Source organism: Macrotis lagotis, chromosome X (genome assembly GCF_037893015.1).
Source record: "Macrotis lagotis isolate mMagLag1 chromosome X, bilby.v1.9.chrom.fasta, whole genome shotgun sequence".
NCBI classification, from domain to species: Eukaryota; Metazoa; Chordata; class Mammalia; order Peramelemorphia; family Peramelidae; genus Macrotis; species Macrotis lagotis.
In genome coordinates, this window is record NC_133666.1 from 667,990,367 (window position 1) to 668,005,081 (window position 14,715).

The 14,715-nt window shown below is 40.5% G+C and overlaps 1 protein-coding gene across 3 annotated transcripts in view; it reads right to left on the minus strand.

The window, feature by feature from the left end:
* TCTN2 (tectonic family member 2) overlaps nt 1–14,715 on the minus strand; it is a 39,785-nt gene that overhangs the window by 1,760 nt on the left and 23,310 nt on the right. For 2 of the 3 annotated variants that reach the window (XM_074205420.1, XM_074205421.1), the window contains exons 13-17: nt 13,843–13,954; nt 9,837–9,940; nt 2,708–2,849; nt 2,237–2,362; nt 1,044–1,132 (exon numbers count right to left, since the gene is read on the minus strand). In XM_074205420.1, coding sequence (XP_074061521.1) covers nt 1,044–1,132; nt 2,237–2,362; nt 2,708–2,849; nt 9,837–9,940; nt 13,843–13,954 — 573 coding nt within the window. Of the gene's footprint in view, nt 1–1,043; nt 1,133–2,236; nt 2,363–2,707; nt 2,850–6,946; nt 7,052–9,836; nt 9,941–13,842; nt 13,955–14,715 lie in introns of those variants that run through there. The other variant, XR_012472248.1, reaches the window with a different exon arrangement.

Genomic DNA, 14,715 nt, shown 5'->3' on the forward strand with positions numbered 1-14,715 from the left:
TCTGTTTATATAGTGTTTACATAGATCATTATACTAATTTATTAACCTTTTTATTCCAGGTGAGTGCTACAGCCCTGAAATTGGAGGTTTTGGAGTCAGAAAGACTCCTTTCCCTGAGTTCTAATCTGGATTCAGACACTTGCTAGTTGTGTGCCCTGGACAAGTCTGTTAGCCTCAGTTTCCTACTCAGTAAAATGAACTGGAGAAGAAAATGGGAAACCACTCCAAGATCTTTGTCAGGAAAACAGCAAATGGGGTCATGAGGAGTTGAAAATGACTGAACAGCACCACCAACATTTCAGGAACAAGCACGGTTCTAACGATCTCACTCCCTTGCTAAAGACACTCCTGTGGCTCCTTATTACTTCTAGATTAAAATACAACTCCTCCATTTGGCTTTTAAATCCCTTAGCAATCTGGTTCCAGTTCACTTTACCAGGCTTCTGGCACAATATTCATTCATCTGATAAAGTTTCTGATCAAACATTTCATCTCCCTCTGCAGGCCTGGGATGCCCTCCCTCCTCACCTTTAAGCCTGAGCTCACTCCTGAATGGATACACATCTACCCTCCTCTCCCAAAAACCCCACCTCATGTATAGATGATATATGTGATATTATGAATCAAACATGTTTCCATATATGTATTTATGTCACACACACACAAAATTTCATTTCTATGGGCAGGTGTAGCCCCCCCCAGTCCCCCAGAATGTCAGTTTTTCTCCCTTCGGTCTTCAAAGCCTCCCCAGCAGCTGGCCAGCTTGTGAGGGCTTGGTTGTACACTTGCTTACTCCTTTGCCTTATTATCTAATACTAAATGAGAAAACCTCAAATATAAATGAAAACGAAATCCTCATCTTTTTATTTAACCAAATATCTGCCCTCATCAGCCCCTAAAAAGCACCAGAGTGGTCTTCTGAATATGCTGAGAATTGTTGATGCCTTCCCCCCCCACCACCACCACCACTAAGACAAACTAAGTTTTTCAGGTAGTTAAAGACAGAAAGAGAAGACCATATGGTAGCCTGGTATCTTTCCTACCTTGATATTTCTCAGTCAAGGGGAAAAGAAGATCCGACCAGCAGACGTCATTGTGGGTACAATCATGGGTTGCATGACTGATCTGGAAACTACAAGATACCAAGGGAAGTAGTAAAGCCAGGATAGCACCAAGACAGAGGGGTCTGACATCCCCATAGGAAAGGGAACCAAAAATTCAAAGGATCCTAGAAGGTGACAGACTTATGGATATGAAAGCAAGAAAGGACCCCAGATCATCCACAACCTTTCTGGAGAGCAATTTGGAATTATGCCCAAAGGGCAATAAAAATGTGTATACCCTTTGATCCAGCAATATCACTACCCTGAAGAGATCATAAAAAAGGGTAAAAACATCACTTGTATCAAAATGTTCATAGCAGCCCTGTTTGTGGTGGCAAAGAATTGGAAATCAAGTAAATGTCCTTCAATTGGGAAATGGCTTAATAAACTGTGGTATATGTATGTCATGGAACACTATTGTTCTATTAGAAACCAGGAGGGATGGTAATTCAGGGAAGCCTGGCAGGATTTGCATGAAAGAACCAGAAGAACCTTGTATACCCTAAAAGCAACATGGGGGTGATGATCAACCTTAATGGACTTGCTCATTTCATCAGTGCAACAATCAGGGACAATTTTAGGGTATCTGTGACAGAGAATAAATACTATCTGTATCCAAAGAAAGAATTGTGGAGTTTAAACAAAAGCCAAGGACTATTACCTTTAATTTTTTTAAAAAAGTTATCTTATGTAATTTTGCTATCTTTTATTTTTCCTTTAGGATATGATGTTTCAAAACAATCAATTTTGATTGTATAGCATGGAAACAATGTAAAGACTATCAGAATGCCTTCTGTGATGGGGGGGAGGGAAGCAAGATTAGGGGAAAATTGTAAAATTCAATAAAAATAAAAAGTTTAAAAAAAAGACCACAGAGTTTGTCTCATCCACCCCAGCCCCCCTCTTTTTTTTTTTTTTAAATAGAGGAGTAAAATAAGATCATAAGGCTGAGCTGAGTCCTCCCCAGGGTCCCAGAGCCAGGAAATGTTAGAAGCAGGACTGGCATCTGGATTTTTGTGACTCTGATGCCAGCATCTATCCACAATACCCATCAAATGTCTCTTCTTTTTAAAAGCATGGATGATCTCCCTTCCTAATACTGTCAAACATTCAAATGGCAGTGAGATGATTACCTTGTAGGCGGCTTGAGTGGTTGATAAGGTAATGTAATAAACTGGACTGAGACACTGATAGGGAGATGTGCTGGCTTATTTGCATTAACCATCCCACGAACAAATTTCCAGGTGACAGAAGAAAAGCTGAAGAGAGAAATCCCAGTCACTAGTCACCATCGACTCTGGATGAGAATATGTAAATTTTCACAACAGACAAGCACACATTATGGTGATGGTTGTTGGTCTTTTCATTCACTTTTTCAATGGATGTTTCAATTTCTTTCTCATCTATCTCAAACCAAGCTAGGCCCTGGCCAAGCAGAAGGAGCAGACTAGGATTGATCCCTTGGTACATCTACCAGCCTGGAGTCAAAGACAAACTGAATGGCTGTCCACGCAGGATGTTTCTAAGTCTGAGGGTCTGGGGTTTCAGGTCCTTGATCTCTGTCATTCTCTTGCTCCCACATAGCGCAGTCCCAAGTGGCTTACCTGATTTCTGTGCCAATTATCGAATTTTGAGGAACCCCTTCCAAATTATCCATATTAGAAATAAGGAAGCGGATAGTCATCACAGTGGGCACATCAGTGCAGTTGCCTTTTATGTTTTCCACAGGAAAAGGTTTATCTTCCCCTGTAAGAATAATGACAAGTTATGCCTTCTGAAAGAATAATGAAAAACATCTTTTTAATGCAGTGTAAACCTGATAATTTTATAAACTCAAAATCATGAGACAGCAAAATTCATAGGTACAAAGACTGACTGAAACCAAGAATAATATGTTACAAAAAAGATCACAATAATTAACTCTCCCCAGTGTTGCCAGTGGAAGAGTAGAAAACCAGAGGATCACATTTTTCTTCTTTTTTTTTTTTAAAAGGCTTGAAAAGTATTTTGTGTACATTTTTACATGTGATTCTCTCACCAGACCTGGGAGTTATGTTATTTTTTACTTTTTTTTTTTGCAAGGCAATGGAATGAAGTGACTTGCCCAAGGTCACAAAGCAAGGTAATTATCAAGTGTCTGAGGCTGGATTTTAACTCAGGTCCTTCAGACTCCAGGGCTAGTACTCTATCCACTGCACCACCTAGCTGCCCCTATAAGTTATTTTTTAAAAATATTTTATTTGTTTTGATCAGCCAAGATCTACCTACTTATCATGCCTTCTCAACTACTCCCCTTGCCCCACCCTCCCGAGAACACAAGAAAAGCAAAATCCATCACAAATAAGTACAGTCATTGGCCAAATCCAAAAATGATTTGACTCCCTCCGAGTCCTTCATCTCTCTATCAGATGGAGTTTCATCACCAGTCCTCTGGAATCCTGATTAGTTATTACATTAAGGGGAAAAGATTAAGAAGTTATATAATCATGGTATATGTATGTGATGGAACACTATTGTTCTATTAGAAACCAGGAGGGATGGGAATTCAGGGAAGCCTGGAAGAATTTGCATGAACTGATGCTGAGTGAGATGAGCAGAACCAGAAGAAAGCTGTACACCCCAACAGCAACATGGGGTGATGATCAACTTTGATAGACTTGCTCATTCCATCAGTGCAACAATCAGGCACAATTTTGGGATATCTACAATGGAGAATACCATCTGTATCCAGAGAAAGAATTGTGGGGTTTGAACAAAGACCAATACTATTACCTTTGATTTAAAAAAAAAAAAATTATCTTATTATGTAATTTTGCCATCTCTTACCATGGAAACAATGTAAAGACTACTAGAATGCCTTCTGTGGGGAGAAGGGAGAAGGAAGTGAGATTAGGGGGAAAATTGTAAAATTAAAAATAAATAATTTTTTTTTTAAAAAAGAAGTTATATAATAGCTACCATGGGCCAGGCACTATGCTAAACACTGTTTTACAAATATTATCTCACTTCTATAATTATCCCCACTTTATAGTCGAAGAAACTGAGGCAAACAGAGTTGACATGACTTACCCAGGATCACATAGCTATTAAGTATCTGAGGCTAGATTTGAATTCAAGTTCAGTACTCTCTCCACTGTGCCACCAGGTACCTGAGCACAGTAAGTATTCCATCATATTTATAATCCATAACTTAGTCATTCATTCCCCAATTTATAGGAACCCCCTCAGATTTCCATTCTTTCCCACCTCAAAACAAGCTATATTTTTGCACAACCTAAGAATTAATTTTTTTAAGACTAGATGAATCACTGTACATGTACAATCTATATCAGATTGTTCACTTCCATGGAGGGAGGGTAGAGGGAAGGGAGGATTGCAGAAAAGTGTGGAACTCAAAAACTTGCAAAAGGATAAATACAGAAAACTACCCTTGCATGTATTTGAGGAAAAAACATAAAATAAATAATAAAAAAGATTTTAAAAAAGACTAGATGGGGGCAGCTAGGTGGTGCAATGGATAGAGCACCAGCCCTGGAGTCAGGAGTACCTGAGTTCAAATCCGGTCTCAGACACTTAATAATTACCTAGCTGTGTGGCCTTGGGCAAGCAATTTAACCCCATTGCCTTGCAAAAACCTAAAAAAAAAAAGAACTAAACTAAATAATTCTGATTACAATTAAATTTAAAAGACTAGATGAATCATCCTCTTAACCTAGCCTCCATCTAATTCTCCTTTACCTTTTTTCCCCTTCTTATATTACTGTTGAGTGAAATATATTTCTGTAGCCAGTTCTCTGTATATCTATCTATATCTATATATTTATATATATATCTATCTATATCTATATATATCTATATATAGATATATATATTCTTCCTTCTTTTTCAAGTTATTGGCTGCTCTTGCCCTTTCTCTCTTCATTTGTACAGATACCCACTTGGACACCCTCATTATGTCATTATGCAAGATAATTTTCCCTAATCTTCCTTCCTTTCTTTCCTGCCAACTCGCCATTATATTTAGTCCTTTATTATTGTTCATGTGTATTTATCTTTCTGTGTGTCTTTTCATTCCTGTGTTTTTAGTTCAACATTTTTCTGGTCTTTTCCTATGGAATGCTTGAAAGTCTCTATGTCATTAAGGTCTTTTTCTTTTCCATTTGGTTGTTTTAGTTTTTGTTTGTTTATATTCAGTTTTGATGAGAAAGTTATTCTTGTTTGTAACCCTGATCTTTGACTTTCTGACCTTCTGTAATAACATATTCCAAGCTCTCTGCTCCTTGCAAAAGGGAATTGCTAAATCTTGTGTGTCAAGTTGCTACTTGCTTTTCCATTTCTATCTTCCATAAGCTCTCATTTCTTTTCCAATTTTTCCCTTAAGTGCTGTCAATCCATTTATAAAATTACATATATATAAAATTATATACAATGTGTATTTGTATATATATGTTATATATATGTATATATATAGTTATGGTTCTCTTCTTTGTTATTGAAGAAGCCAAAATGACATCACTAAGTTAGAGATGAGTTATAGCATATCCACCTGATCAGTTCAATATGGGCTTGGAATGCTACAAATTGTACATGTGAACACCTGGGATACTTACTCTATATTTATGTGTCATGTTTCCTCTGAGCTGCTTCAATTCTGCCTTCCTTATAGCACACAGCATCATCACTGATGAGGGCATGCCATGCTGGGCAGTCTTGTGCCAGTGTCTCCCAGGTTGTACAATCAATTCTAAAGTTCTTCAATAAGGCCTTCAGGATGTCCCTGTATCACTTCTATCTGACCCCCTTGTGAGCCTTTGCCCTGTATGGGTTCTCCATAAAATGGTCTTTTTGGGGAATCATACATTTGACATTCTAAAAACGTGTCCAGTCTATTGTTGGAATTAATGGAATTAATGTTGGAATGCTAGGCAGTTTAGCTCGAGAAGGACCTCAGTATCTGGTATCTTAACCTGCCAGGTGATCTTCACAATCTTCCTAAGACAATCTAAATGGAAGAGATTCCGTTTCCTGACATAGTGCTGGTAGACTGTTCAGGTTTCACAGGCATTTAGCAATGAGGCTGGCTCTGTAGACCTTCAGTTTGGTAGTCAGTCTAATACCTCTTCTCTCCCACACTTCTTTCTGAGACTCCCAAATATTGAGCTAGCTCTAGTAATGCATGTGTCAGCCTCATTGTCAATGTGGACCTCCCTGGAAAGGATACTACCAAGGTAAGTGAACTTGTCCACAGTCCTTAAAACTTTTCATTTGCTCTAATCGATGGTTCCACATATGGATGGTGTGTTGAGAAACAGTCGATATGCTGTGTGCTGTCCAACATAATAGTTAACACTAAGAAAGCACCTGGGTTTTCTTAGTGTTAACTATTGGACCAAAATGAACACAAGCAGCACAGAATCGATCCATACTTTGTTGCATCTCAGCTTCAGAGGCTGCATTGAGGGCACAATCACCTACAAAGAGAAGATCCTGTACCAACACTCACTCTATTTTGGTCTTGGCTTGTAGCCTTTTCAAGTTGAAGAATTTACCATCAGTGCAGTAGCTGACCTTGAGACCATGGTCATCTTCTTTTGATAAGATGGTTGAAAACATCATGCTAAAAAGCATGGAGGCAAGGACAATCTTGTTTCATTCCACTGGTGATCAGGAAATCTCAAGAGCATCGTCCACTTTCCAGAACCCAGGTAAGCACACCATCATACAATTGACATACAATACTGATGAACTTCTCTGGGCAACCAAATACTGACTAATTTTCCATAAATCCTCATGACTGATGGTATCAAAAGCCTTGGTCAGATTTACAAATGTTGTATACAGACCTTTGTTCTGTTCCTGACTTTTCTGGAGATGTCAGACAGCAAACACCCTATCGACTGTTCCTCAACCCTCTCCGAAGTCACACTGGCTCTCAGGGAGGTGATCATCTACAAAGTGAGAGATCAGCCTATTGAGGACTCTGGAAAGAATCTTACCAGCAACAACTAATGTCATTGCCATGGGACAACCTATTCCCTTTACCTTTTATTGATATGGACGATGGAGGCATCCTTGAATTCTTGGGGGGCGGGGTAACCTCTTCATGCCATATAATCTAGAAAATTTCAGTCAGCTTTTGAATGAGCAATGGACCAATCAGCACCAAGTGCTTTGTCACTTTCTATAGATACATAAATCTTTTTTTAAAAACTTGCTTCATCTCTCTCAGGAATTCTAATCAAGTTTAGGCCTAACCTGTATTTTTTCTGAGGATTTACTTATAGATGTTTTAGAGTTATTCTCTTCTGCATTTATGTTTAAGCATCTCTGCCACCAAAATAGCTCATTATGGTAGAGTTCTTTTCTTGTTTGCTTATTCTTCCAGTCTACTTCCTGACTTCTGACTTGATGTTAGGGCTGGGTTCTGTGCAGTTCTGGAGAGATAGATCTGGGGTGATTCTGTTGTTGCTTTCTTGGGGTACTGACCTGCAAGCTTTCAATGTTCTCAAAATGATTGTTTCAAAACAAAATCTGATTGCTACCCTGTAGGATGAACTTTGTAAGTTTTTGATCTGGGTTTGAATGTGAGTGATAAGAGATGCTTCTGAATTCCACTTCAGCCAACTGTAAAGTTCTGCTTGCTCTGAGCTGAAAAAGTATAGGCTTCCCTTTGATCAAGGATTCCTGCCTTGTTTATTCTTCTGTATACTTGACTAGACACTGGAAGGTCTGGACTTAGAAGATAAATTGTAGCCCCGCTGTTGGTGGCTTCCAAACTTCTTCATTTTTCTGTACATCACCCAAGGCCTCACAACCCGAGAACATCACTCCAACCCCCAAATTCCCTTCTCATTCTGCCCTAGATCTGTGAGTCAATAGTGGGTGACAAAACTGCCAGCTAGCACCTGTCCCCATTACAGTGACCTCGTATGGGTTCAGTGGTGCTTCTGCATGGATCTTGACTTCCCCATGCCCAAGTGCACAGGTGAAATGCTCCCCAAAGCATGTTCCTGCTCCAACCTTGTCCACACTATCTACAATCCTCCCTGTCTCTCTGTGGTGAGATGGGTTGGACAAATGACTCTGTGATTTTTTTTTCCCTAAATTTCTCCATCCAAAGCTGCTTCCACAGGCTCCTCTTCCCTGGAAGTCTTTGAGAAGAGGCTGGATGAGTACTGTTCAGAGCTGTCAGAGAAGGCCCTCTTGCTCAACTCTAAGGGGGCTTTCATGGCCCCAGGGTCCTTTCCAGCTTGGAAATTCTCTGGTTCTTAGGATCATCACAGCCTAACCAATTGCCTGTGATTATTATTCATTCTTCCTGCTTGAAGAGGAAAACTGACAGCACCGTATAGGGGTCAAGTTATGGTGTGCCCAACTGTGAATGATCAGACCAACACAAGCTCAGAAGACTCTACTGCAGATCAGACACAGATAGTCTCCATGAATATCTGGAGGGGAAAGGGCTCTAAGTTTGCACATCTCACATTTCTTTTGAACTAATTCAATTCTGCTTTTCTCATAGAGCATAGAACCCTCTTTGATGCAAGTACATGTGCTGAACAATTCTTTACCTGTGTCTCCCATGTCATGTAATTACTACTAAAGTTCTTCAGAGAGGCCTCAAGAATGTCCTTATAGGAGGTCTCCATAAAATAGTCTTTTTGGTAAGCATAATTTTGGTATTCAAACAACATGGACAGCCCATAGCAGTTGAGCTCTCTGCTTTAGAGTTTGAATGCTTGGCAGGTTCAGTATGAAAAAGGACTTCAGTGTCCAGTACCTTATCCTGTCAGATGATCTTTGGAATCTTCCCAAAACAATTCAAATAGAAGTGATCCAGTTTCCTGACATGGCACTGACAGCCCGTCCAGGTTTCACAGGCATACAACAATGAGGTCGGCCCAGCAGTTCTGTAGACTTTCAATTTGATGGGCAGTCTAATAACTTTTCTCTCCCACACTTTCCTTCAGAACCTCCCCAAAACTGACCTAGCTCCAGCAATGCATACATCAACTTTATCATCTATGTGCACATCCCTAGAAAGTACACTCCAAGGGAAGTGAACTTATCCACAGCATTCTAAATATTTTCATTCACTAGAACTGAGGTTCTATGTACAGATGATGCCATGGTCGCTAGTGAAGAACCTCTGTTTTCTTGGTGTTAACTATCAGGCCAAAATGAGTACAAGTAACAGGGAATCAATCCATTCTCTGTTGCAACTCCACCTCAAGAGGCTACATTGAGTGCATAATCATCTGTGAACAAAAAATCTTACACCAGCCCTGCCTTCACTCTAGTCTTAGCCTAAGGATATCTTGTCCAGCTCAACCAATGGCTCCACAAAGTATAATGGAAGCATGAAAGCTACAAATGACAGTTGACACATTTACACTATTTTACAGCTCTAGTCAGTCCGACATTTATTGAGAGACTACTACTATGCACCAAGCCCTCTGCTAAGTCTGGGGGAATACAAAAAAAGGTAAATATGAGTCCCTGCTTTCAGGGACCTCCCAGGCTAGTGAGGAGTACAGACAGGGTAAACTGGAGATATTAGCAGAGGGAAGTCACAAGGGGTTCTTGCAGAAGGTGGGGTTTTAGCTGAGACTCAAAGGAAGATAAGGAAACCAGGAAGTGGTGATGAGATGGAGAACATTCCAGGTAAAGAAAAATATACAGCTGGCAGATGAAGGGTCTTATGCTGGAAACAGCCAGGAGGCTTTAACTTACATATTATTTTCAGCCAGTCTTTAATGTTCTGATAATCTGTGTTGCCTTTCTTGCCCACATGAGTAGCTTGTACTAATGAAAGAAATCTGTTAGTAACGTCTTCCCTGCAAGAGAGATTAAAGCATTTATTAACTCAGAGCCAAGAGACCCCAGACTCTAGTCTTATTTGATCAGTTTAAGTGTTGTATTTAATCAGTACTTGCATTAGAAATATCTTAAATTATCTTGGGAAGCAGCAATTTGGGATTGCCAGGGTCCCCAACTTTGCCAGTCCACATCCTCTGAGGATTTCAGTCCTCTGAGGATTTCAGTAAGCTTTCCACACACCCCTTAGTCGATCTGTATGGATTTTAGAGTTTACCTTATATATGTACAAAAGACATAAACCAGATTAATTAATTTCAATTAGATAATATTGTTTACTAAATATTTCCTGAACCTCCTAGACAAGTTTCTCATACCCTAAGTTGGGAAACTCCATATAGTGAATGGAGAACTGGAACTCTGGAAGACCTGAGTTCAGATTCTGACTCTAATATTTACTAGCTATAGGATCTTAAGTGAGTCTCAAAATCTCACTAAGCCTCAGTGTCCACATTTGTCAAAAGGATGTGGTAAGGGGGCAGCTAGGGGACGCAGTGGATAGAGCACTGGCCCTGGAGTCAGGAGAACATGAGTTCAAATCCCTGCTCAGACACTTAATAATTACTTAGTTGTGTGATCTTGGGAAGTCACTTAATCCTACTGTCTTACCCAAAAAAAGGATATAATGAACACCTGAAGCACTTTATCTTACAAGGTTGTTTTGAGGTTTGAATGAAACAATGTATGTGAAGTGATTTACAAAGATGAAAACATCATATAAAGTCAAATAAAGTCAATTATTATGATAATGATGATGTAATGATGCCAGCATGCTGTTTGTTGAGTTTTCCTATGATGGACCTAGAGAAAATATATATTCATGAAAATCACTCACATTTCTATAGAGTTTTGTAAAGTACTTTCCTTAAAATATCCTGATGAAGTAAGTTTTATTATCCTCAGTTTACTGAAGAAAACTGAGTTAGGGAGCCATTAACTTCCTGGGCCAAAGTCACACAGCAAGTGCCTGAGGCAGGATTCAAACTTGTGGCTTAGGAGGGGAAAGACCTCCTGCTCTTTATACTATATCCAATTGCTTCTCTGAATACCAGTTGTGTAGAGGCTCCCCATTAGGCATTGGGGTACCAACAGTCTCTCTGTCCTGCCTTAATTTATAATTTAGAAAGGAGAATGAAACATACACAAACAACTATAATACAAGTTAGAACATGATTGTGATCCAATGTGATAGAATGATGATTGGCTCAGTTCATAATTCTACCAACAATGGATCAATAAAATACATACTTTTAACATATAATGATATTTCATATCATTAAGTAGACAGGAAAAGTCACTTTGAGCTAGGACCTAGCTGAGAGTTATCAGGGAAGACATCCCAAAGCAAGAAACCCTGAAATTGGCCAGAGATTGGGGAAGGTGGAGAAAATGGAGGGCAGCATGAGCAGGTTGACTGAGAGCTAGGATTGGGGAACTGGGACTAATCTGGTTTGGCTTTAGCCCAGGGTAAATGAAAAGAGAATCATGAAATAATGTGAGAGGAGTATTTCAAAGTCAGATGTGTGAAGTATCTGAAATGCCAGGTTGATGAGTTGGTGTTTTACAATTGATGGCGTTCAAGTTAAAAAGTAACATAACTAGACTGGTCATCTGAAAGTTGACTCTGACATCAAAGGGAACAAAAAAATGGATTAATTGAAAAGTCTGGAAGAATGAAGACTAATTAAGAGGCCATTACTAACTTTTGGAAATAGTCCAAAGAGATTATAAGGGTTGGAAATGAAGTAATAGCATTGTGAGTAGAAAGGAAGGGATGGATAGGAAAAAAACCTTCTTAGTGTTGGATAAAATGGTCAAGTTTGACCCCAAAACAGAGATAAGAAAATGCACCTTGCACCTTTTTTTTGTGGCGGGCACTACACCATCAGACTGGTTCAGTTTTGTTACACTGCTTTTGAATGTTCTTTCACTTTTGTTTTTGTTACAAGGGATGGTCCACTGAGGGGGGGAGACGTTGGTAGTAGAACATGCTTGGTTGTGGGGAGTGAGGGTCAGGGAGGAGTCAAAGGTAAACTTGTTATTTTAAAATGGAATGACTTCAAAAGTAGAATGTTACAACACTGTCTGGTAGAGAGGAAGGGAACTTATAATACAGATGCTAGAACTGGAGAAAGCCTTTGACTAGAGAATATTAGCACTTGAAGGGAGCACTGATGGCTACCTTACCTATTCCTCACATTATACAAAGGCCATCAACAGAAATGAAGAAACTGGGAAGGGGGACAGATTTAGGAAGAAGAAAGATGAATAGTTTTGGACAATATAACTTTAGAAGTCCTTTTCTGCTTTTTGGCATGGAGGTAAAAGACATATCACTGGTAAATGAGCCAGTAAGAAGAGGAGATGGGTCATTCCAGCTCTAGCTATGAGTTCCAAAATGAAGTATTGATATTGTTGTTCAGTCATTTCTGATTCTTCTTGACCCTATTTGGGGTTTTCCTAGCAGAGATACTAGAGTTTGCCATTTTCTTCTCTATTTCCTTTTACAGATGAGGAAACTGAGGCAAACAGAGTCAAATGACTTGCTCAGGGTCACACAGCTGAGGCCACATTTGAACTCAGGTCCTCCTGACTCCAGGTCTGGCAACATCCTTCAGGACACCCACAGGCTGTCAGAGTTATGTGACTTTATCCCAGTTCTCTACCCATTCAAAACCCATCTTCTCTTTCCTCACCGTAGCCTCAGTGCCAGTCTTTGGGAAAGGGACTTCCGGATCAGATGTGGCACGTGGTCAGTGCCCTCGATGTTACTGGGCAGGGCAGTAGCCCAGCCCCAAGGTAAGTCCTGTAAAGGTCAGTGGGACAGTCAGCAACCAACAGGACAAATACTGAAGGGGGCCTGGGCTGAAGGTGGCACCAATGACTACTTTGATTCCCAGCAAACCGACACACCAAGAAACTGCTCTACAAATACCTCATGAATCCTGACCAACCTTGATTTGGCTGTATTTCAGAATGTTAAAATCCGGTGAAAATGTCCCGCTCCCCGGCACGATGGGCCAGAGGTCTTGACTTGGCCTAACAGTAACCCCCTGTCCTCTGGCAAGGTGTCTGGCTTTGACCAGCAGCAGGACTTTCCACATCCAGCCTGCCTCTTACATATTCACAACCCTTGCTCCTTATTCCTGGGAATCCTGAATCTGGGTTCCCATCACAGGACTCTGGTTGTCCCCTGCCGAGTAATCCTGATCCCCACAACTGAAGACAGTCAACCCAAGAACTGTTCCGGCAGGACCCAGGCAGGCCAGTGCAGTCCATCCTGGGCCTGTCAAAGAACAGCAGCAACAGATCTACAGAGAATCATGTCTTGATCCAGCCCACTTGGGAGACGTATATATCTAAGCCTTCCTTCTGGGCAGGGTAAGATGAAGAAGAGGCTTCCATTTGCAAATATCATTTTCCTCACTCTGACATTAATTAAACTTCTAGTTGGGTTCTGGCTCCTAGCTCTGGCCTGCTTTGGGCAGCTCTGGCTACCCATAGATTAAGAGGCCTGTTCTGGTTGAGTGACAGGATAGACTTTGGTTGTATAACTCAGGCTCATAGACTTGTAGATGGAAAGGGATCTCAGAGGTCATCTGGTACAATCTCTTCATTTTACAGAACAGAAAGGCTTCATGAGGTTTCCAAGGTCACCCAAGTAGAGCTAGGACTAAACTAGAACCGAGTTCCTCAGACTCCAAATCCAGCCTTGTTTCCACCTTGCACTGGTGGCCTCTCTTCCACTATGAATTATGGTTCACATTAATACCTTTTAATGAATCTTCAGCAAGCCAATCCAATGGATCCAATTAATGACTCTTTAGTCAACCACTCAAAAAGCACTGACTTTCCTTCTCACCTGAGCTGGATACAGTTATCATCACTGTTAATTTCCAAGAGGCATCCAGATACAGCATCTTCTCCAAATAAAATTGGGGTGGTTTCTATTCCCTTGCACAAACTCCGGCCATCTACAAAATAAAGGCACTGGTAAAAAGTGACTTGATTTTGCACAAGTTTTTAATTGGTATTTTTCTTAATGAGAATCAAGGTTCCAAATTTTTCCAGGCCTGGTAGCTAAGAAGGCCCCATGGATCCAATGAACTTTTCAAAACTAATTATGAGTCAAGGAAATCCTTGTGCCTGGGTATATTAGCTGAGATGCCATGGAGGGCCTTCTCTAAGGATAAGATGCAGGCTTTGCCAGCAGAAGGCAGTCCCCAGGACAGACAGAGCTAGGTCCCTCCTACTAATGAGAGATGGCACCAGTGCAGACTGCACTCAACAATGACAGAATTCAGGATTCCCTCTTTTGCTCCCTTCTGAACCAAATTCTGATAAATCAATCAGTGAGAATCTATTAAGTGACTATTGGGTAGCTATATAATGCAGTAGTTAGAGCACTGGCCCTGGAGTCAGGAGGACCTGAGTTCAAATCAAGTCTCAGTCACTTGCCAATTACTAGCTGGGTGACCCTAGGCAAGTCATTTAACCCTGACTGCCTCACAACTTGGGCCATCTCCAGTCATCCTGTTTCATATCTGGACGTTGGACCCATTTGGCTCTGGAGGAGAAAGAGAGGTTGGTGACTTAGCACAGCATCCCCTTCCTCAAATCCAATTCACTTGCTTGTCACGGATTCACCTCCCTAATGTCATGATCTTCTTTGACAATAAAGGACAACATCAATCATCATTCTCAATAATTAAGCACCAAGTTTGGTGCTGGGGAG